Source organism: Schistocerca americana, chromosome 4 (assembly GCF_021461395.2).
Source record: "Schistocerca americana isolate TAMUIC-IGC-003095 chromosome 4, iqSchAmer2.1, whole genome shotgun sequence".
Classification (NCBI taxonomy): domain Eukaryota; kingdom Metazoa; phylum Arthropoda; class Insecta; order Orthoptera; family Acrididae; genus Schistocerca; species Schistocerca americana.
Window position 1 is genome coordinate 827371434 of NC_060122.1, and position 21405 is coordinate 827392838.

The 21405-nt window shown below is 39.2% G+C and overlaps 1 protein-coding gene across 1 annotated transcript in view; it reads left to right on the forward strand.

Moving 5' to 3' along the window:
- Positions 1-21405, forward strand: part of LOC124612317 (probable maleylacetoacetate isomerase 2) — a 56443-nt gene that overhangs the window by 7849 nt on the left and 27189 nt on the right. Inside the window, exon 4 of the mRNA XM_047140447.1 lies at positions 9414-9491. Coding sequence (XP_046996403.1) covers positions 9414-9491 — 78 coding nt within the window. The remainder of the gene's footprint in view (positions 1-9413; positions 9492-21405) is intronic.

Consider the following 21405-nt stretch of genomic DNA (forward strand, 5'->3'; position numbering starts at 1 on the left):
ATTCTTCTCCATGATTCATGGACTGGACTGTGCATTGCTGTGTCTATAAGTAAAAAAGTCATCCCAATATTCTTCATAGAAACAGTCAGTTTCGAATAATATTGTGCCACCTTACACTAGTTCATGTGAGACCCAGCCAAATGCAAAATTAACAGTGCTTAGATTTAGCGAAAGGGCTCAATCTCGCATACAATGAGGTAGTTCATGAAGTGGCTTCAACCAACTTTCTGTTCAAAATATTTGCATATTGTGTTCCTGCATATTTTCCTAATATTATCTCTTTACATATTTGTGTTGAATTAATAGCATGGTACAAAGTTTCAGTGACTCTATACGTATTGGCCTTTGATGATACGAGCTGCAGGAAATAACAACAGTGTGACATAATTCATCACTGACATAAGTTGTCTCAAATGTCTTGTGAATTATTTTGCATTTTTGTTTTGTGTTGATTGTTCTTTTGTGTTAACTGATGTAACACATTGAAGAGTTCCCAGAAATACTAATTTTTTTTTCTTTAACTGAAATATTTTGTAACTAGTCTGGCCCTAAACAATTGACACACCTTTTACTATAAATTTATTTATTGTCTTTGGATCACGCTGTTATAAAATTTTAAATCAGTCCTTCTATATACATTTCCTTTCTGCTTCATCTCAAACTGTGGTAAGTCAGTTTTCAACACTGTAAAATAAATAAACTTTCTTAAACCATAAGATCACTTAGTTCTCTTTTCTTATACTTCTTCTTTTCTTCTTCTTCTACTTCTTCTCCTCCTCCTCCTGTTTCTTTCGATTAGTCTTGAACTGCAATTTATTACTCTGTATTGCAATTTTACAATAAAAACATGGGCTGTCTTGATAATATGTCTGTTCTGCTATCATGTTCATTTGCTGTTGGTTAAAAGTTGCCTTGTCTGGTACTGTGAATGGCCACATTCAATCAAAAAGACGATACCACTTGTCATGATTTGCATTAGCTTTACATGAAACAGTAAGAAATACATTTGTATCAATATACTGAATCATAAATATCACAAATGCATTTAAATATGAGTATTTTCTCTCTCCACATGAATGTTAAGGACAGTACTGTCACCAACACAAATTTGTGGCATTGGAGTTTCTTGTCACTTTTAATGAACGTCAGTAACTTTGGGATCTGCCCTGAACGCTTCTACAGTTGACTAATATTATGTTTCCATTTTCTTTTTGTGATCTGCAATGATGTTTATTTCACTTCTTAACAACTACAGGTGACCCGTACATGGCTCCTACTTGTAGCACGTGTAACTGCATGGTTAGTATAAGGAAAATGATTCTCTAACATAAAACATCCTCATCTGCATGCCACACATGAATAATAGTTTGCGAAATGTCGTGCATGCCTGATTGTTTATGGGGTACCCACAGTTCTTCACCAGACGAAGCAAGTTAAGAAATCTGCACCCAAGGCCTTCATAAAGTAAGCAGAACCTCTTGTGTAAGCCTTGAACTGTGCTCCAAACCAGATTGCCAGAGCACTGGGGATGATGCTACAAATAGTGAGCTGTGCTTTTATCCCTGTGGTAGGGATAAGGAGCCTTAACACCCTTAATCAGTCACTGAAAATAGTTGAGGATGGGCTTTGAACCCAGACAGTAAGCACCGTGGAAGCTGATATGAGCCACAGCCTGCAGCTTGTTGCACCCAGTATGTTCAGTAGATGTCAGCAAAGCCACCTCCGCATCTCAGATGCATACAGGTTCCACACTTGACTTCTTTCCCGATCTAGTTGATATTCCTCAAGCAGCTTCATCATACACCTAACATTGGTGCTCCCAAGTCAAGAACACATATATAACCTATTCCTAGAGATCTACATCCTCACCAGTCCACTATTCACCCACAGTTAGGGCCAGCCATGGCAGCATCAGCATTCACAAGAAATTCACGGTGCTACATCTGATGCCCAAGAGACCCATGGAAACGACCTAAGACTATCAGCTGGAGCCAGTGCAACGTTTAGCTGTTCATGAATGTTGGACAATGACCCCTGTACTCATACACAGAAAGCATAGTCCTAGACATGTTTAGCTGGTAATTAAATCTAATTATCATCATTTGAGTTTGAGTTCATTCACATCATTGTCTGGTACCAGAATTTTCACAAATGTTACTGCTGAAACTTATATACAGTTCATTAATTAACAAACCGAAGATGATATTCTGCTCTTAGAGATCAAGTAGTTCTATTTTTGTCTTACAGCCTCACAACGAAACTTCCAAAAGAACTTTCTTTCAGTCTTTACTCCTAATAATTTAAAATTCAGTACAATAATGGAAATTCCTGGGTGGGGCATTATGTAAAATAAGGGAAAGGCAACCACTCACCTATAGTGGATCCGTGTTGGAGCACAAAACACATAACAGAAAATTGTATTCAAACTATCAAGCACTAGCTGTTTTTCTAGATATAGTACACACATTTATACATGCAAGTACCCATGGCCACCGGAGTGTGCATTTGGGTGTCTATGTAGTAGTGTGTGTGGGTGAGTGTACTGTTGCTAGAAAAGGAGCTAGTGCTCGAAAGCTAGTGTGAATGCTGTTTTCTGTTATATGTTTCGCTGATCCATGCATAAATCTCCTGTAGGTGAGTGGTTGCCTTTCCTTATTTTACAGATTTAAAATTCAGTTTAATTGATAAATCAGCCATTACATATGACTGAAAAAAGCACTTTGGTCTATAGGTGTATGTGAGAATTTTATTTTGTTTTGCTATGACTCATCTTCATTTCCTGAACAGCAAATACCACTTACGTTTATGCTTTGCTCACATTGACATAAAAACTGTTATTCAAATGCTTAATCACAAGATCCATACCCAAACCCTCTGCACTATTTTATTATTAAAATCAAATCATTAACATATATCAGGTAATGGAAAGAGCAAGTAAAGAACATAACAGCTTTTCCCCATGAATTCCACACAAACACTAAGCAAAATAATGCAAAGCTAAAGACAGCAGAGCTGTCACGTTCAGTAGACGTGTTGTCCAAAACAATTTGCTTTTCCATTATTGTGGAATTGGCTAATGCTCCATTTCTTATGACACTATTGTTTGACAGCCACATAACAGATAGAACTTTTTGGTGTAAACGTATATTGTGTTGTGCCTGTTCAGAATGTTTGCTTTGCTATCCTATTGGTAGGACTGATCAAAGGAACCCAGTTTCCAGGTGATCTATCATACAAGGGCGTGTTAAAAAGTAATGCCTCCAAATTTGTTATGTAAAAACTTTTGAGGATACAGTGTACTTATAAATGGTGGAAAAATCCAATTTTTTTATTACTTTATTAAATTCTGTAGTCTTTCCTGATTACATTGATACATACATTACAGGGTTTCAAATGGAAAAATTACCTACCAGGTGTACAACTTCGCTTCCGCCGTTTGCCAGTAGGTGGTGACAACAGTAAGTAGCGGTTGAAAGAAACAGATCGCACACGTCAGGCGGTTAGCTTGGACCTTGGTCAACGTAACCTCATTCAAACATTAGTTGATTTGTGTCTGCATTATAAAGTTGTTCTTGATTGAAAATGTCAGTTTACGAGCCTAATTCTTGTCATTTGTGGGAGGTCTTACTGTTTTGTTTCAATATGAAGAAAACAGTGGCCGAGTCTCATCAAATGCTCTCAAGTACATATGGTAAGGACGCTATGAATGAAAGAAGGTGTCGTGAGTGGTTTCAGTGCTTCAAGAATGGTGATTTTTTAACGTTGTAGACCGGCATAGTAGTGGAAGAGAGAATGTTTTCGAAGATGCAGAATTGGAGACATTGCTGAGTGAAGACTCACGTCAAACTCGAGAAGAATTGACACAATTAGTGGGAGTGACACAGCAAGCCATTTCAAAACGTCTCAAGGCTATGGGCATGATTCAGAAAGAAGGAACTTGGGTCCCGTGTGAGCTGAATCCAAGAGATGTTGAACAGTGTTTATGTGTTTGTGAGCAGTTGCTTCAGAGGCAAAAACGGAAGGGATTTCTGCATTGCATTGTGACCGGGGACGAAAAATGGGCTCATTATGATAACCCTAAATGCAAAAAATCATGGGAATATCCCGGCAGTGCTTCTAAGTCAACGGCCAAGCCGAATATACACGGCTCGAAGATCATGCTCTGCATTTGGTGGGACCAGTTTGGCATTGTGTACTAAAAGGTGTTAAAACCAAGTGAAACAATCACAGGTGCTCATTATCAAATGCAATTAATGTGTTTGAGCAGAGCATTAAAAGACAAACGGCTGCAATACAGTGAGAGAGAGGCACGGTAAAGTGATTTTTCAGCATGACAACGCTGGACCCCACGTTGCAAAAGAGGTCAAAACATGCTTGGAAACATTAAAATGGGAAGTCCTACCCCTCCCGCTGTATTCTCCAGACATTGCTCCCTCTGACTATTACCTGTTTAGATCAATGGCACGTGGCCTGGCTGATCAACACTTCCGATCTCATGAAGAAGTTACAAATTGGATCAATTCGTGGATCACGTCAAAAGATGAACAGTTCTTTCGGCACAGGATTCGTACACTGCCCGAAACATGGGAGAAAGCAGTGGCCAGCGATGGAAAGTACTTTGAATGATACCTGTGTAATCAATTTGTTTCATTAAAGCCTCAAATGTTGGGGAAAAAAACGGCGGAAGCAAAGCTCTACACCTTGTATATATACCAAATTTTAAAGTTATGGTTATGTATGTTGCCATGCCCCCTTTATTTGTGTTACAGAAACCAGTATTATTTCGAGAAGAGCTGTGAACTTTCTGTTTCCAGTGATTATATGATGAAACATTGTATATGTTGGTAACAGCACAGGTTTCTAGTGTCTGTAAATGATCATCTTTGCTAGTACTTAATTTTGTTTCGCTGAAGCAGTTTGTTCATGTGTTACTGAATGTTTTGTTGCCCAAGTGCTACATATATTTATGGAAGTACATATCCTGTAGTGTATAATAAATACAAACTATGCCATGCATCAAGAAATTCAATAAAAGGAAATTTCGTGGTAACCAGTTCACAAACAAGGCAAGCCACGCTGTTGAAAGTAACCTACGTATCAGTTCTTCAGGGAAGAAACTCCCATGTGCCATGCCGCCTGGTGATTCAGATTTTTGTTTTAACAGTGACTCTGTTTGTAGTGGATTTGTTGTTGTTGATGTGGGCATCTTATCTCCTTTGATAAAGGAAGTGGCAAAATGTAAACAATGTGATGGTGTAGGCTGTTTGGAATAACTAAACAACAAAGTAGCAGGAAGGGTTAAGTGTCAAAATTAGTTGTTCTGTGTAGATCCTGCAATAAATCCACCTCGAAAATGACTTCGAACGTTATGCATAATTCATGCGATGTGAATTTGAAGTTGAATTTGAAGTTAGTGTATGCAATGGATACAATAGGAAAAGGAAAAAAGGCTGCTCAAACGTTTTGTGGTTTGATGGACCTTCCGCCTCCTCCCAGTAGGTTCAGCAAGTACATAAAAATACTTTTAGGTGCCTTGATGGTTGTGTTTAATGGATCTATGAAATGTGCAGTAGAAGAAACTGTAAATATTAGCGGAACCAGGGACGTTGCTGTTGCACTTGATGGGACATGGTGACGTTGATGACATCGTTCCTTGAATGGTGTTGTTAGTGCTACTTCTCTGGAGAATGGAAAAGTTGTTTATGTTGAGTGCTTGCCACACCTGCCATGGCAACACTGAAGGACATGTTGAGCATCAGTGTTCTAAGAATTATGATGGATACAGTGGAGATATGGAGTGTGATGGAGCTCCAAAAATATTTCAGAGGTCAGTTTCTGTTTATAACATCAGATATACGAAGTACCTAGGCGATGGGGACTCTAAAGCTTTCAATAAAATTAATGAGTTTAATGTTTATGGTGATACCTTGGTAACAAAACTGGAGTGTTGTGGACATGTGCAAAAGAGGATGGGTGCTAGATTGAGGAAGCTATGAAGAGCAATGAAAGTAAAGTTGCTATCTGATGGAAAATCTCTGTCTGGCGAGGCAGATTGACAGAAACTGAAATAGACCTTCTTCAGAGTTATTATGGACTGGTCTTTAGATGAACTGCACCTCTGAATGATGATACAGCAATGAGAAAAGCTGTATGGGCCACCTACTTTCATAAGTTGTCCACAGATGACCACCCTGTTCACGGACTTTGCCCTAAAGGAGCAGATTCTAGGTGTGGTTACCAAAAAGCAAAAGAAAGTAGTCAAATATACATTCATAAACATTCTCTTCCTGAGCCTGTTATGAATGAAATAAAACCAATTTTTAGAGACCTGAGTGACCTCTGTGTTGCCTAGTAAATGTCTTCATGGGGGCACTCAGAATACAAATGGAAGTTTCAACTATTCCATATGGGAAAGATTACCCAAGAATGTTTTTGTAGGACTAAATACATTAAAAGTTGGTGTACTAGATGCAGTGATATGTTTCAATGATGGAGTTATTGGAAGGTTGGAAGCCCTGAGAAATTTAGGCATAAAATGTGACTCTAATATGGAATATCAATTGCGTGCGTGTAACAGACAACGGGTGCATGAAGCTGAAAGATTCGTTCTTCAAGTTACCAAAGAAGCAAGAAGTGCTGAAAGTAATGCCAGGAGGAAGCTTGAAGATGAAGAAATGCTGCAGGATGGAGGCTATGCTTCAGGAATATTCTGAGACACAGTTTAATAGGACTCGTACCATCATTCGCAATTTACTGCAAAATTGTATTTTTCAGAATTCAGGTGCAAATATTTCCTGAAGCTTATAAAGCATTTCTCTAATTTTTTTCTGTAACTTGCAAATAGTCCATACTTATGTAGTAGACCTAAGCTTTATTGCAGGATCAACTAAATTATAGAAAAAATAACATTTTTATTAGGAAAAAATTATAAAAATTTGAATGTAAGATGTGATATTTTTTTATCCTTGTAATATATGTATTAGGTGGAGTTAAATGAATCTAGTACCTCAACCATCATGTCATGCATGTCTGGTAAAAATTTGGTCCCCTTCAAATGTATGATATTGGATTAAATGGTACCCCAATTTGAGGAAGTATTTTGGGGAAAAAAATGCATCAATTTCTTTGTAATATTTTAATAACCCTAAGCAGATTCAAAAATAGTCAGAATACTTCTAATTTGTTTAGAAAGTGTGCTGAATTACCTGATATCAACAAAAAATGTGCAAAAGATTTACTTAATAAACAATGTCTGAAAGAAATAGGTGTTGATTTTTACATAATAGTGAGCCAGAAAAGTACCCTGTGTCCTTAAGGAGTTTAAAGGAAACAAACATTCTGCATCTTTATGCGTCATGTCTCAACGTAGTCACCCAGGCGACAAAGACATTTCTCCCAACAAGAGAGCAGTTTATTGATAACATCACTGTACAATGTTTGACTTTGTTAATGAAACCACTTCACCTCTGCTTACATTGCTTCATCACTTTCAAAGTGAGGTTCTCAAAGGTGTTCTTTAAGTTCTGTAAACAGATGAAAATCAGGTGGGGCCAAGTTGGGACTGTATGTAGGATGGTCAGTGACAGTGAACACAAGGAGCCAGATTGTTGCGTCTGTCGCACCGCTGGTGTGTGGTTCTGGCATTATCATGCTGAAGGAGAAGATGCTCTGTGTGTGGACAAAATCTTTGAGTTCATGTTTTCAGTTTTCTGAGGGTCTGCCATGCACCGACATAGTTACGTCACACGCTACCATGTTACACACTGCAATTTGGAGCCCTCTAGTAACAGAGAATTGCAACTACTGTCAGTGTAGTGGGAAAGCCTAACGAATAATATGCATAATGTGGAATACCTCAAGTGATACTGAAAACAGGATAAATATATCTAAAAACACAGATGATGTGACTTACCGAACGAAAGTGCTGGCAGGTCGATAGACACACAAACAAACACAAACATACACATGAAATTCAAGCTTTCGCAACAAACTGTTGCCTCATCAGGAAAGAGGGAAGGAGAGGGAAAGACGAAAGGATGTGGGTTTTAAGGGAGAGGGTAAGGAGTCATTCCAATCCCGGGAGCAGAAAGACTTACCTTAGGGGGAAAGAAGGGGTATACACTCGCGCGCGCACACACACACACACACACACACACACACACACACAGACACACAGACACAAGCAGACATTCTTTTCACCACTTTTCAGCACATCCTCTGGAGTGGTACAGGTTGTGTTTTGGTATGGTGGGTTCCACTCCATACATGAGCTGTTCCGTGGCTGATAGGTATGCCAGCTATTACCTTACAAATACTAGACGTCACTTTTTTTGATGTAATTTGCTGTAGTGGACCTGCTACGCAGTGCCACTAGACCATGACATGTTCCTTTTGTCAGTGGACATTTACACCTTTCCCAGGGGTTGGTGCTGAAAGAAAGTTCCAATCCATTCTACCTACTAAAACAACATAGTGGCTTTTATGATAACTCATATGTATTATAAGTGAAAGGTTTCCCCCATACATCTTCATTTACAATTGTGTGTGAAACAGATTTCTCTTAATTTATAGCTCACAACAGATCACATATTGAAATACTCACTTGACATGTCAGACTGACTGTGCTCATGTATAACGTTCAATTATTGTGCCACTGACATTATTGTCTGCTCCCTTTGCTCTGAGACTTCAAGACACTGCCAAGCTGCAACGCCAAAGCATAAACAGCCCTCCGCAGCAAGTAGAGGCACTCACTTGCCGTCACACCTTATCGGTGTTCTGAGCTGATGTCTTTTATACCCATTACCACATATGGCAAACTAGAGTGCACACAGTGGAATGTTCCACACTTAACAACTGCCCAAACAAAGTTTCCAGTTTCCATTAAAATCTTTTGTCAGCCTTAGTGGCTAGAAGTGGAACGTGTTATACTGCAGAATCGACATGCTTCACCACATCTTGTGTATTACTCTGCCTAGTAGTTGACCAAGATTGGTGATATTTATTACATAAATGTCTTACTAAGGTATTATTGTGTGTGGAGTTCTATCATCTTCTTCGACGATCAGTCACAAGTCTTATTGAAAAACAAAAGGTAAAAGATATGCAGATTCTAATCTAATCAGATTCACAAAAATACTATAGGATTTGGGATATCCAGTACAAGTTATTGACAGATTTGTAAAGTGTGTTAATTAACAACTGTGTGTGAAATTGTACTTAAATCATTATGTTTATTGTCATAGTTGTGCTTACAAGTAATTAATGTAGATTGGTAAGGCAGCTATAACAAAGGCATTTTTATCATTACCTATTGCTGAGATCACGATCTACCCTTTTTAAAATTTCAGCAGCTATATATAACATAAAACTGCAACTTTAATTATAAAAATTTAAATTTCTTATTGTTTCAGCTGAGCATCATGCACTATTTAGAGGAGACTAGACCTCAGCGACCTCTTATGCCCCAAGATGTCCATAAAAGAGCGAAGGTTTGTTGAAAATATGTTACATGAAGTTCTATAAATGTGGTAGAATGTTGTTTGTATCAAGTCAAGGTTTGTCATATTTGAAGCTTTTGGCTTGTACTTGTAAAAAGTCAGGTTAATATCTATTACTGCAGTTCTTTTTTTTTAGTCAGATACACTGGATATTTTTCATTCACAATAGTCGTGTTGTAAACATTTCAGTTGTTAAAATTTCCTAAAAAGTTAAAACTGTGAGCTGAACCAGGAGTTGAACCTTTTCTTTCTGGGGCAGTTCTTACCACTGAATCAGGAGCACCCATGCCCAGGGCAAGGGTGCCCCTTGCTTTCAGGGAAAGGAAAAAAAAGTGTACTCGGGTGTTGTTCTTTCAAGAAAATGATTTAAACGTCAGTATTATATAGGTTTTAAATAGAGTTGGAACTGTAACTTTTTTATACGTGTTTACAAGTCACCATTTGTCTACCAAAACATTAAAAATACTCCACACCTCCAGATCTAGGCTCCCTCTCCAAAATATCGTAAAGGTGCCCTTGCTCTGAATGGGCTATCTGCGAAGACCCATCCACACAGCTTCAGTTCTTCCAGTAGCTCCTCCTAGCTTCCAAACATCAATCTTCATAGTATCTGTGAAGTTTGGAAGGAAAGCTATGTTGTGGATGGGTTGGGAGCCATGCTGAGATAGCTCAGTTGGTAAGAGCATTGTTAGCAAAAGGCAAGGATGCAGATTAGAGTCCCAGCCCAGTGTACATTTTTAATTTGCCAGGAAGTTTCAAAACAACACATGTTCTACTGCAGAAAGAAAGATTTATTCTGGATTTAATTTTTTAACACAGTATCAGTGTCACACAATTAATGACTGACTGTGATACCGTTAAACAAAGCTTCATACTTTTTTAAAAAATTTACTACCTTATTAATATTTTTGGTTTTATATAAAGATGAATTCGTATGTTGACGGTCATGGCAAAGGGTGGGGACTATGATACAAACTTTTGTAGGTGCGGACATGGAATGCTAAAACGGCATTGGATGACAAATTGCATAACCAGCAATATGGATACAGTCACCTTACAGGAGACTAGACAGTAAGATAAAGACATACAGAAGCGAGAGAGATACACCATATTTCACAATGAGACCGGAGTAAGGAAAGGACAACTTGGAAAAGGAATAGTGGTCAACAGTAAACTAGTGCAATGCTGTAGTTAAATAAGAAGCAATCAGTGAAAGACTCTGCTACTTGAGAATCAATGGAAGGTTTAAGAAATTTGCATCTTTACCATACAAGCTCCTGTAGAATAAAAGGGTGATGAGGAGGGGGACACACTTATTGAAGTGGTTGAATAAGTGCACAGTGCGTGCTGTGATACAGCATGAAGAGAGTGATAGGAGATGCAAATGCAAAAGTTGGTACTGCATCAGCAAATATATCTCTGTGTGGACTATACACTCTGCACAAAGAATCAAATGACAATGGGTAAAATCAAGCAATGAAATAAAGAATATCATGAGAAAAGATGACAAGAGGCAGCACGCTAAAAGGCAAAATGGTTGTAAGTCTCTACTGGGAAATGAGGAAAAAATAAGTTAATACGACCTGCACTTACAAAATAGATTTAAAGTTGTGCAAGAACAAAAGGAAGAAGTAGAAAGAGAGGCGGGGGGACAAGAAAAAAAAGCTAGGAAACAAATACACGGTAATTGAAATGCGAAGAAACACCTGTGGACGCAAGAAAGGAATGGGAGGGATAAAATGTGATTCAGTGAAGAATACACAGAGGTGACAAAAAAGAAAAAGAAGTACAACAGAGGAATTTAGGTAACAGCACCTCACAGAATAGAGAAGAATTCACAAAGACAGCAAGAGAAGCCAGGAAATCAATAGGAATAGGAAGGGGAGAGGGGCAGTACATCAACAAGCAACCAGAGAAGGCTGAAGAAGACAGAAACAAAAAGAACAATGTAAAACAGTTATATGGATGTGTAAGATATTTTAAGATAAAAATTGAAGGGATGGCAAACAGTAGAGGTGACTTGGTGGCTGGCAAAGAATGGAGCGTGAACTTACGTGAGGACTATTTCAGAGGACTGTCAAATGTGCCTGTGGGAAAAGATGTGACTGAGTAAAGTAAGACCAATGAAAGACCCAAACAAAAATTGCAGGAGCCTACACTAAATGAAATGGATAAAGTTCTGGAATAAATGAAGAACAGTAAGGCTTCAGTAACCTACAGCACGACACTAGGACTACTGAAGCAAGGTGGAGAAGCATGTAGCAAAGTAATGCCTGTATTCTGCAGTGCTGGAAAAATGAAGAAAGACCCAAGGAATGACAGAAAGCAGTGATATGTCCAATTTATAAGAAAGGGAAAAGAATCAAGTGAGAGAATTATAGGGGTATAACGTAACAAGTTTGTTTGTGTGGCCATCCTCCGCAGCAAGTATATAAATACTTGTTTTGCAAATCAAACTGCCTTTTCCTGCTGCTAATTATTTTATTCAATCCATACGTGTTTCGCCTTCTACTGTTTTAAGGCATCATCAGTGGGATCTATAATGATACAGTTTTGTTAGTTATAGATTGTCAAGCAGTTCACTTAGCGATTTTTTGTAAAAATGTAATTACTTATGATTTTCTGATCTGCGTTTCCTCACATCTGGTCTAGAGGTTGCACTACCACTTTTATCACTGTTCTGTATTCACCTCTTCGTGTTTTCGCCCTCCACACACTGTACACCATGTTTCTCACTCTTTTTTTGTGGTGGACTATCGTTCTTCTGTTACTCGATACTACTATTTTGTCATACACTTCTTTTCACAGTGTAAATATTGCGACTCATTACGTGTTTCATCGTCTTTGGTATGTTTACCTGTGTGTCGCCAACCTAACAAAGGATATGTTCGTTTCTAACTTCTGTTTATACCGTGTGTGTGCGTGTGAGTGAGTGAGTGAGTGAGTGAGTGAGAGAGAGAGAGAGAGAGAGAGAGAGAGAGAGAGAGAGAGGGGGGGGGGGGGGGAGATAGAGCCTCTTTTTTTTTTAAGGGGGGGGGGGGGTGGCGGTTATTTCATTGAGCACTACTTTTATATTTATCCTTTTTGCGAACATTATTCTATTATTTTATCTATTAGTGTAAATAATGAATTGCTTGGCATGTGTACTTGGTCATTCAACAGGATTTTCCCCTCTGCTTTGGTTTCATGTATGTGGTAATTTTCTTGCATGGTCAGAAGGTGCTTTTTATTGTTGATTCTAATTATTCTCATGTCATCTTCTCTAGTGGTTGGTTTGTGGTCATTTTCTCTTAGGTGTTCTGCAAATGTGGAGTGGTTTGTCCCATATTTCCATGCCCTCATGTGTTACTTGTATCAGACATCAAATGTTCTCCCTGTTTGCCCTATGTATGTGCCTTCACAAGTGTTACATTGTAACTGGTATATTAGTGTGCATATTTCCTTAATCTGTTCATCAGGGAGTTGACTAACAAGGTCGAAAAGCACACAAAAACTGCTATACAAAGAATGGAAACAGTTCATAGAAGAAAAATCAACCAACTCAAAAAACTCCAGTCTCAACATAATACCTTCCATAAGAGGTCGAACAAGCATAATGTAGGCAGTCTTTTTAGTAGACCTGTTGCATTTGTAAGTGTTCTGCCAATAAGTCAATCTTTGGTTTATGAAAAGGAAAGTGGCCACTTGCCATGTAGCGGAGATGCTGAGTTGCAGATAGGCACACCAGAAAGACTGTTCCAAGTAAAGATTTCAGCCTGTAAGGCCTTTGTCAAAAATAGATGACACACACACACACACACACACACACACACACACACACACACACACACACACAGAGAGAGAGAGAGAGAGAGAGAGAGAGAGAGAGAGAGAGAGAGAGAGACGACTGCAGTATAAGGCAACTGAGTGTGGCTCCAGTTGCCTTAGACTGCAGTCATTTGTTTTTTCCGGCCTGCGACTGAGCGTCTCCACTATATGGCGAGTGGCAACTTCCCTTTTCATAATATTGTTACATTCCATCCTGGATTTTCCATTGTTTCAGTCTGTGGTTTGCTTTCCTTGCAACATTATCTATGTAATTGTTGCAAGTTAAGTTATACATAATTGTAGTCCCTAAGTATTTAGTTGAATTTACAGCCTTTACATTCGTGTGATTTATTGTGTAACAGAAATTTAACGGATTCCTTTTGGTGCTCATGTGTAACCTCACACTTTTCATTATTATTATTATTAGACGTTGTGAGAGAGCGGAATGGGGCACTCCGCGGAACTCACGGACTTTGAACGTGTTCAGGTGATTAGGTGTCACTTGTGTTATACGTCTGTACGCGAGATATCCACACTCCTAAACATCCCCAGGTCCACTGTTTCTGATGTGATAGTGAAATGGAAACATGAAGGAACACGTACAGCACAAAAGCATACAGGCCAACCTCGCCTGTTGACTGACGGAGACCGCCGACAGTAGATTAGGGTCGTAATGTGTAATAGGCAGACATCTATCCAGGCCATCACACAGGAATTCAAAACTGCATCAGGATCCACTGCAAGTACTATGACAGTTAGGCAGGAGGTGAGAAAACTTGGATTTCATGGTTGAGCGGCTGCTCGTAAGCCACACATCACGCCAGTAAATGCCAAACGATACGTCACCTGGTGTAAGGAGCATAAACACTGGACGATTGAACAGTGGAAAAAAGCTGTGTGGAGTGACAAATCACAGTACACAATGTGGTGGTCCGAAGGCCGTGTGTGGTGTGGTGAATGTCCGATGAACGTCATCTGCCAGCGTGTGTAGTGCCATCATTAAAATTCAGTGGTGGTGGTGTTATGGTGTGACTGTGTTTTTCATGGAGGGGGCTTGCATCCCTTGTTGTTTTGCATGGCACTATCACAGCACAGGCCTGCGTTGATGTTTTAAGCACCTTCTTGTTTCCCACTGTTGAAGAGCAATTCGGGGATGGCGATTGCACCTTTCAATGGCATCAAGCACCTGTTAGTAATGAACGGCCTGTTGCAGAGTGGTTACACGACAATAACATTCTTGTAATGGACTGGCCTGCACAGAGTCCTCACCTGAATCGTATAGAACACCTTCGGGATGTTTTGGAACGCCGACTTCATGCCAGGCCTCACCGACTGACGTCGATACCTCTCTTCAGTGCAGCACTCCTTGAAGAATGGGATGCCATTCCTCAAGAAACCTTCCAGAACCTGATTGAACATATGCCTGTGAGAGTGGAAACCGTCATCAAGGCTAAGGGTGGGCCGACACCATAATGAATTCCAGCATGGAGGGTGCCACGAACTTGTAAGTCATTTTCAGCCAGATGTCCAAATACTTTTGATCACATAGTGTATGTTCGAAGACCCTATTACAAATTAATGTTAGTAGTATATGTCTGTAATTCAGCATATTACTCCTATTTCCTTTTGTGAATATTGATGCGACATGCACAACTTTCCAGTCCTTAGGTACGGATCTTTCGATGAGCTAAATATGAAGTTGTCGTATTGGCATACTCTGAAAGGAACCTGATATTCAATCTAGACTGGAGGTCTTGCCTTGATTAAGTGTATCAAGCTGGATTTGCTACACTGAGGATACGTATGTCTTAAGTTGCTCACGTTCAGAGTTGTGAGAGGCCGACTTTAATGATTTGGTGTAATCAAAGATCTTTTTGCTCAGCTGGTTTTTGTCCAGTCTTGTTATGTGTCCATAGAATTTGAGCCATTGTTTCTGCGTTGTGTCCACGATATTTTCGGTGTTCATGTAGAGCTCCTTGTTTTCCTATTCTTCCAAGTTTCATCAGTAGTCTTCTGGGGTTCTAGAATTTTTATGAGAATCTTCCTCTCCTCCCTGTCAAGTTCTTCCAACTGTTCCTTTTTACAAATAGTTTTATGTTGTTGGCAACCACAGAAGACATAATCCATATTTGACAAATAAAAAAATTTCCAGCTGTATAAGAACTTTTATTGATATGTTTCATGATATCACATCACATCCTCAGATGTACGTATATCATTAAGACATTAAATGCATAAGTTGGGAAGAAGGGGGACTCAACCTTCTCTAAATAAAATGCTGTTACCTGCAACGAGCAGGGCATCATGAATCAAATTCACTAGGGAAAAAAACTGATATGTTAAAACTGCATTGTCATCATAGTGGGAAGTGGCGTACAGCATCCCTCCAACTGACTCACCATGCAGGGCCTGCATACCGAGACAGTTGGAGGTATGCTGGAGAATGTCTGTGAAGTTTGGAAGTTAGGAGATGAGGTACTGGCAGAAGAAAAACTGTGAGGGTGGGTCATGGATCGTGCTTCAGTAGCTCAGTTGGCAGAGCATTTTCTCCAAAAAAGACAATGGTCTGAAGTTCAGTTTTGGTCCAGCACACAGTTTTAATTTCCCAGGAAGTTTCATATCAGCGCACATGGTGCTGCAGAGCGAAAATTTCATTCCGTGTCCCTTTTTATTCTCAATAAGACACTCTGAAGCAGTAGAGTACTTCCAGTTTCATAACTGAATTATACTACCTGATTTTGGCCTTGTAGGATCTCACTCAGTTGTTGATCTGTTTGTGTTAGTGTGTAAACAAGATCTAATTTCTGCCTCTTTATCTAGTCAGTTGGGTTGATCCATTCTACTAAGTATCTGAATTTATTTGTTCTTTTAATCTTCCCATATGTTACCCCCAAGTATTTCTGCCCTTGGTGTCTGTTACATATATTCTGTCTTTCATAGGAGATTTTGAAACCAGTTTTTCCAGTGATTTCATGCAAGATCTCTAGTATTCTTTGTGCATCTTTTCCGGTCTCTGGCTAAAAGTGCCAGATCATCGGCACAAGCTAAACACCTGATTTCCACATTGTATCCATTCTCTCCAAAGTATTCCATGTATTCCTTCCAACTTCAGAGCTTCATTATTTTCTCCAGGATGATACTGAAGAGAGTTAGGGATAATCTGTCTTCTTGCATGACCCCTATGTTTATTTCAAACGCCTTTCCAGAAAACTTAACTTCTGATATGGTGTCTGTCAGGGTTTGTTTAATGATGTCCTCATTTTTCTGTCAATTCCAAAGTCTTCAAAAATCCTAAATAGTTTGTCTGTCAGTTGAGGCATTTGCTTTCTTAAAATTGACAAAAGTTACTACTGGCTTTAGTGCTGTAGATCAGCATACTTTTACATGGAAACACAGATGATAACAATGTCAAGTGAAACTGAGTTCTTTGCAACTACATTTTTTTCTTAGTCCACCCTGGACGCACGGGCCAGCTGTGTGTGCGCCGGGGCTTGAGAGCATGTATATACATAATTGTGTGGGCGTGCCATACCCACAAAATTTTTAATTGATAAAAATTAAAAAATTGCTCACTTGCCTTTATCAATAAGTAATGAGCTATTAAAACACTGAGATGAAAGTTAAAATATCTAACCTCTAATACATATCTGTTTATTTTAGATTTTTATGCAAGGGCAACTAAGCAACACAATGCCCCATTGCGTGCCTTTCTCTTGCCAAGTCAAAAGCACTCTCCAGAAGAACGGTTGCACAATACTGTGAAAGGAATCCTGTCTTTTTGGCTTCCTTTCATGTTTCCGTGCAAGTGACATGGTACAATATGCTTACTTGATTCACCAGCAACTGTTTTAAAATATCTGCTTGCCAATATTGAGTAATAATAAAGAATAATCAGAGATACAAGGAAGTCAATTGTTAATGACTACCTTAACAGTTCTTTTTTCTTTTTTTGAAACATAACATTGGTATGGTTTAAGATTTGAGTGAAATTGTTTTCACATAATCTGTATTGTTGTTATTTTGTTTGTTGGGACTACGAATTTGAAGGATGCGGAAGCTCCGCTATTTATATTTATCCTCAGAAATTTTGGAATGTTGGCATCCATCTGTGGATGTAACAGTGATGATGTAATTCCATCTCTCAGAGCTACACCAGCAATTCATTGTTATTCTGATAGAAAAATTGCTTCAAGGGCAGAGTTGATCTGGTGTTTGAAATGACTGGAAGGAACTTTGCTGTTCAGCCAGGTTGTGAAGATGCCAAAGAAACGTTTGAGGCAGTGTTTCCTGGAAGCATTCTTTGTGAATTCACCCTTTCAAGGACAAAGCCAAATGTTTCTTATGTTATGCTGTAGCTCGTCATTTTAAAAACCAGTTGGTGGATGATATTGGAAGAGCACAGTTCCCTCTTTGTGCTGATGAATCTGCGAATGCGCTTCAAAAATAGAGCTTCAGAACGTAGTTAAATTCTGTTCAGATTTCAAAGAAATGATTGTGGCAAGACAACTGCAGACTCTATTCATAGGTAAAGCCACTGCCAGTAATATTTACTTTAAGTTAAATGAAGCCTTGGCTAATGCCCAGCTACTTCATTCAAAGCCACTGATTATAGGTTGCGATTGGACCCAATGTTAACAATTATGTGAATCATCTTGCGAATAAGTCTGTCTCTGTTAGGAAGAAAATGGTTGATGCTGGCACATGTAACAGACATATAATCCATAATGCATTCTGAAAAGGATTACAAAACTTTGGTGAAAATGCTTTAGACATGTTCTTGTTTCTCTATAAACTTTTTGAAGGCCAAAAATCTCATTTGAAAGATTTTAAAAAAGTACAATCAGATACGAAACTTCTGGGTCGTAATTTTATGAAACGTGTGTCCTCTAGATTGCTGATGGTAGAAACCAGTGGAGAGAGACTTCTAGAACAGTAGTCAGCAGCTGAAAGATACTACGCTCTCTGCTAGTTTGGAACAGTCTTCTTTGGATAAACCTACATTGTCGTGTATTCAATGTATGCATCCTGTAAAGAGACTGTAAGAAGAATCATACATAAACATAGTGAACTTAGCTGCACTACTTCTTATTGTGAAAATGCTCTAGTTTGTGAAGAAAATTACTGACATTATAAGAAGAAACATCAGGTAGTGACAAGAACTGAGTTGGTGTTTACTGGAGTCAATTTTTTGAGAAGATATACCTTTGGGGGAGAGAAGCACCCTACTGTTAAAAAATTTGGGAAGACTGCACTTGCAATTTTGAATGACAGTGCAGATGTGGAAAGGGGTTCTAATTGTCGGGGAACATCTTGAATGAGGACAGTGCAAATATGTTTGAAAAAACATTGTATTCGTATTTGATGAGAAGAGATGCTGCAGTGAATGTGTTTGAGGAGAAGGCTCACTTAAGCAGTGCTGTGGAGATGAGCAGAGAGTGGCTGAGGAAACACAGAGGAAATGAAAAGAACAGGAAAAAGAAAATTTGTGGCAAAATTGTTGTATGAAGAATAAGTTTGAAAAAGAAAAAGCAAATACTGAACAGGCACTGAAGAAAAGAGGAATAAAAGAAGAAGAGATTGACAGTTGACAGGTTATTGTTTGATGCAAACAAGTGTTCAAAGAAGCAATAAATAAAAAGGTCTTGGTGGGAATTAGTGTGGCCCAAGCAATGTTAGTTTTCTAAGAAAGTTAGAGAACAATAATTGAAGAAAATTAAAGACATAAGAGTGCTGTGTCATCCGAACAAGACACAACTAGGGCAAAAGCACCACAGGTGCAAAGATGCAAGCTGGTGCCAGTACCATGGAGACTCACCACTTGTGTGAGTTCCACCAGCGCCACGGGGCGCCGAGGATGAAGATATCGATGTATGACATCTGGCCAATTGCCGGCCAAATGCAATCTGCCAATGACCCCACGACAACAGACAGAAGCCTACTCAGAGGGTAGAAGAGCAGCAGCTCTCGCCAACTTGGTTATACAGGGTGAAGCAAAATTCGAGCACTCGAGCTTCCCAGTGCGACTCCTTACAGGCCAACGATAAAAAAATGTCTCTCATAAAATTTCGTCTTGCGAGTACATCCGGCAGAAAAAGAATGTTAAAGAGTGGCAATCTGGCAACACTGTATGGTAACTATCTCTGTCGGCATATGTTAGTTGTGCTGTACAGTTGGTGCAGTGGACAGAGTTTTGTGTTAGCATGCAGGAGGTAGAGGGTTCGATCCTGCGTTGGAGCACATTTTTATTTTATTTTATTTTTTATTTATTTATTTGCTAGTTTCATTCTGACATTTCCTGCTGTAATGTATACCATTTTTTAGGTCACATGTATCCTAAATTTACGACATTTTGTACTGCTGAACATAACAAATACGTGGTCAGACAAATAAAAAAATTGACAATTGAAACAAATAACCTGTCATACAACAGAATAACTACAAAATCAATATCAGTTTCAAGGTGATAAAGATGATAGCACAATACAATAACACAACATCTACTTGTCATTTATACTACATGTAATATGAGCGCTCAGATGTCATACATTAGCAACCAGTGACAATAATAATGTCCATATTAATGACTGCATGACCTTCACAACAGATTACATTGTCCTCAGAACAGATGCTCAAAGCGACCTCCCTGCATGTCCAAACATTATGCAACCCGCCGGATTGTACAGCTGTGGACCCTTTGCAGCAAAGCTGCGTCCACAGTAACAAGAGCAGCATGAAAATGCCCTACCAATTCTTCCACATTCGTAGGGGGAGTAGAGTACACGTGCTCGTTCAGGTTTCACCACAGAAAGAAATCCAGGGGATTTAGGTCATGTGAACGTGGTGGTCATACCACTGGAGCTTCACATCTGAGCCATTTCCCTGGAAATGTTCTGTTCAACTACTGTCGCACATCAATTTCAGAGTGTGGAGGTGTACCATCATGTCGGACCCATATCCTCTGCCAAACATATACTGTAACATCTTCCAGTGTATCAGACAGACAGATTGAGACGAATGCATGATACCTTCGTGCAGTCAACCAGTCAGGCAACTTGTAGGGGCCCAAACACCTATTACCCAATATTCCGGACCAGATGTTGATACCAAATCGAACTTGTTACCCTTGGTTGTGGTGACATGCAGGTTAACCTCGCACCAATGGTGGACATTGTGCATATTGAAGACACCCTCATGAGTGAATGCTGCTTCATCCGACCATATTACGGTGTTCACAAAGTCATTGTTGGCTTCCTGTTGTTGTTTTTGGCTTCCTGTTGTTGTTGGAACCATTCACAGAATTGCATCCGCTGATGGTGATCTGCAGGATGCAGGTGTTGTGTAAAAGAATAATGTTGGGGTGCAGCACATTAATGTCTGTGCACTGCGAGACACGCAGCTGCTTTGCTATGCTATGTGTACTTCGCTGAGGTTTTTGGTGTATGACCTCCAGAATAGCTTCCTCAGTAGCTGGAGTATGGCGTTATAATAATAATAATAATAATAATAATAATAATAATAATAATGCACACGATGGTGGAAGGAGAGAACGGGACACCCGAAGGTGCAGCTCCAGACGACAATACACATTTTTTTCCAGATGGCTTCGACGAGGGTATCTAGCAGCATATTCATGAGCAGCAACACCAGTCCAGTTATCAGATGCACCAAGGACCAGAAGCATATCCACATATTCATCGTTAGTGTATGCCACACTGGTTTGGAGGTTAACAATGAGAAAACTCGTTACGTGTGCACATGTATGTTGCAATCTGTAATGGGTGTGCTATTTCGCTCGCAACTAGTCCCTGTTGGTGGATAGCGCATACAGTATAAACACGCCGTCAGTCCTGTGTGTTGTTCCATCTAAAAGTATTACCCTTCTGATGGATATTGTTCTGTATGATTCATCCCGACACCGCTAATTGTGAAATGTTCAGTTTCAAATTACACTGTTTCCCTAATGGTAATAGACATGATGCTTCCACAGTCCCATCAATAGAATAATGATAATAATAATAATAATAATAATAATAATAATAATGCATTGAGAAACATACTAAACAGCATGCAGTTACCAGACTCAATGTTGAAAGGCATA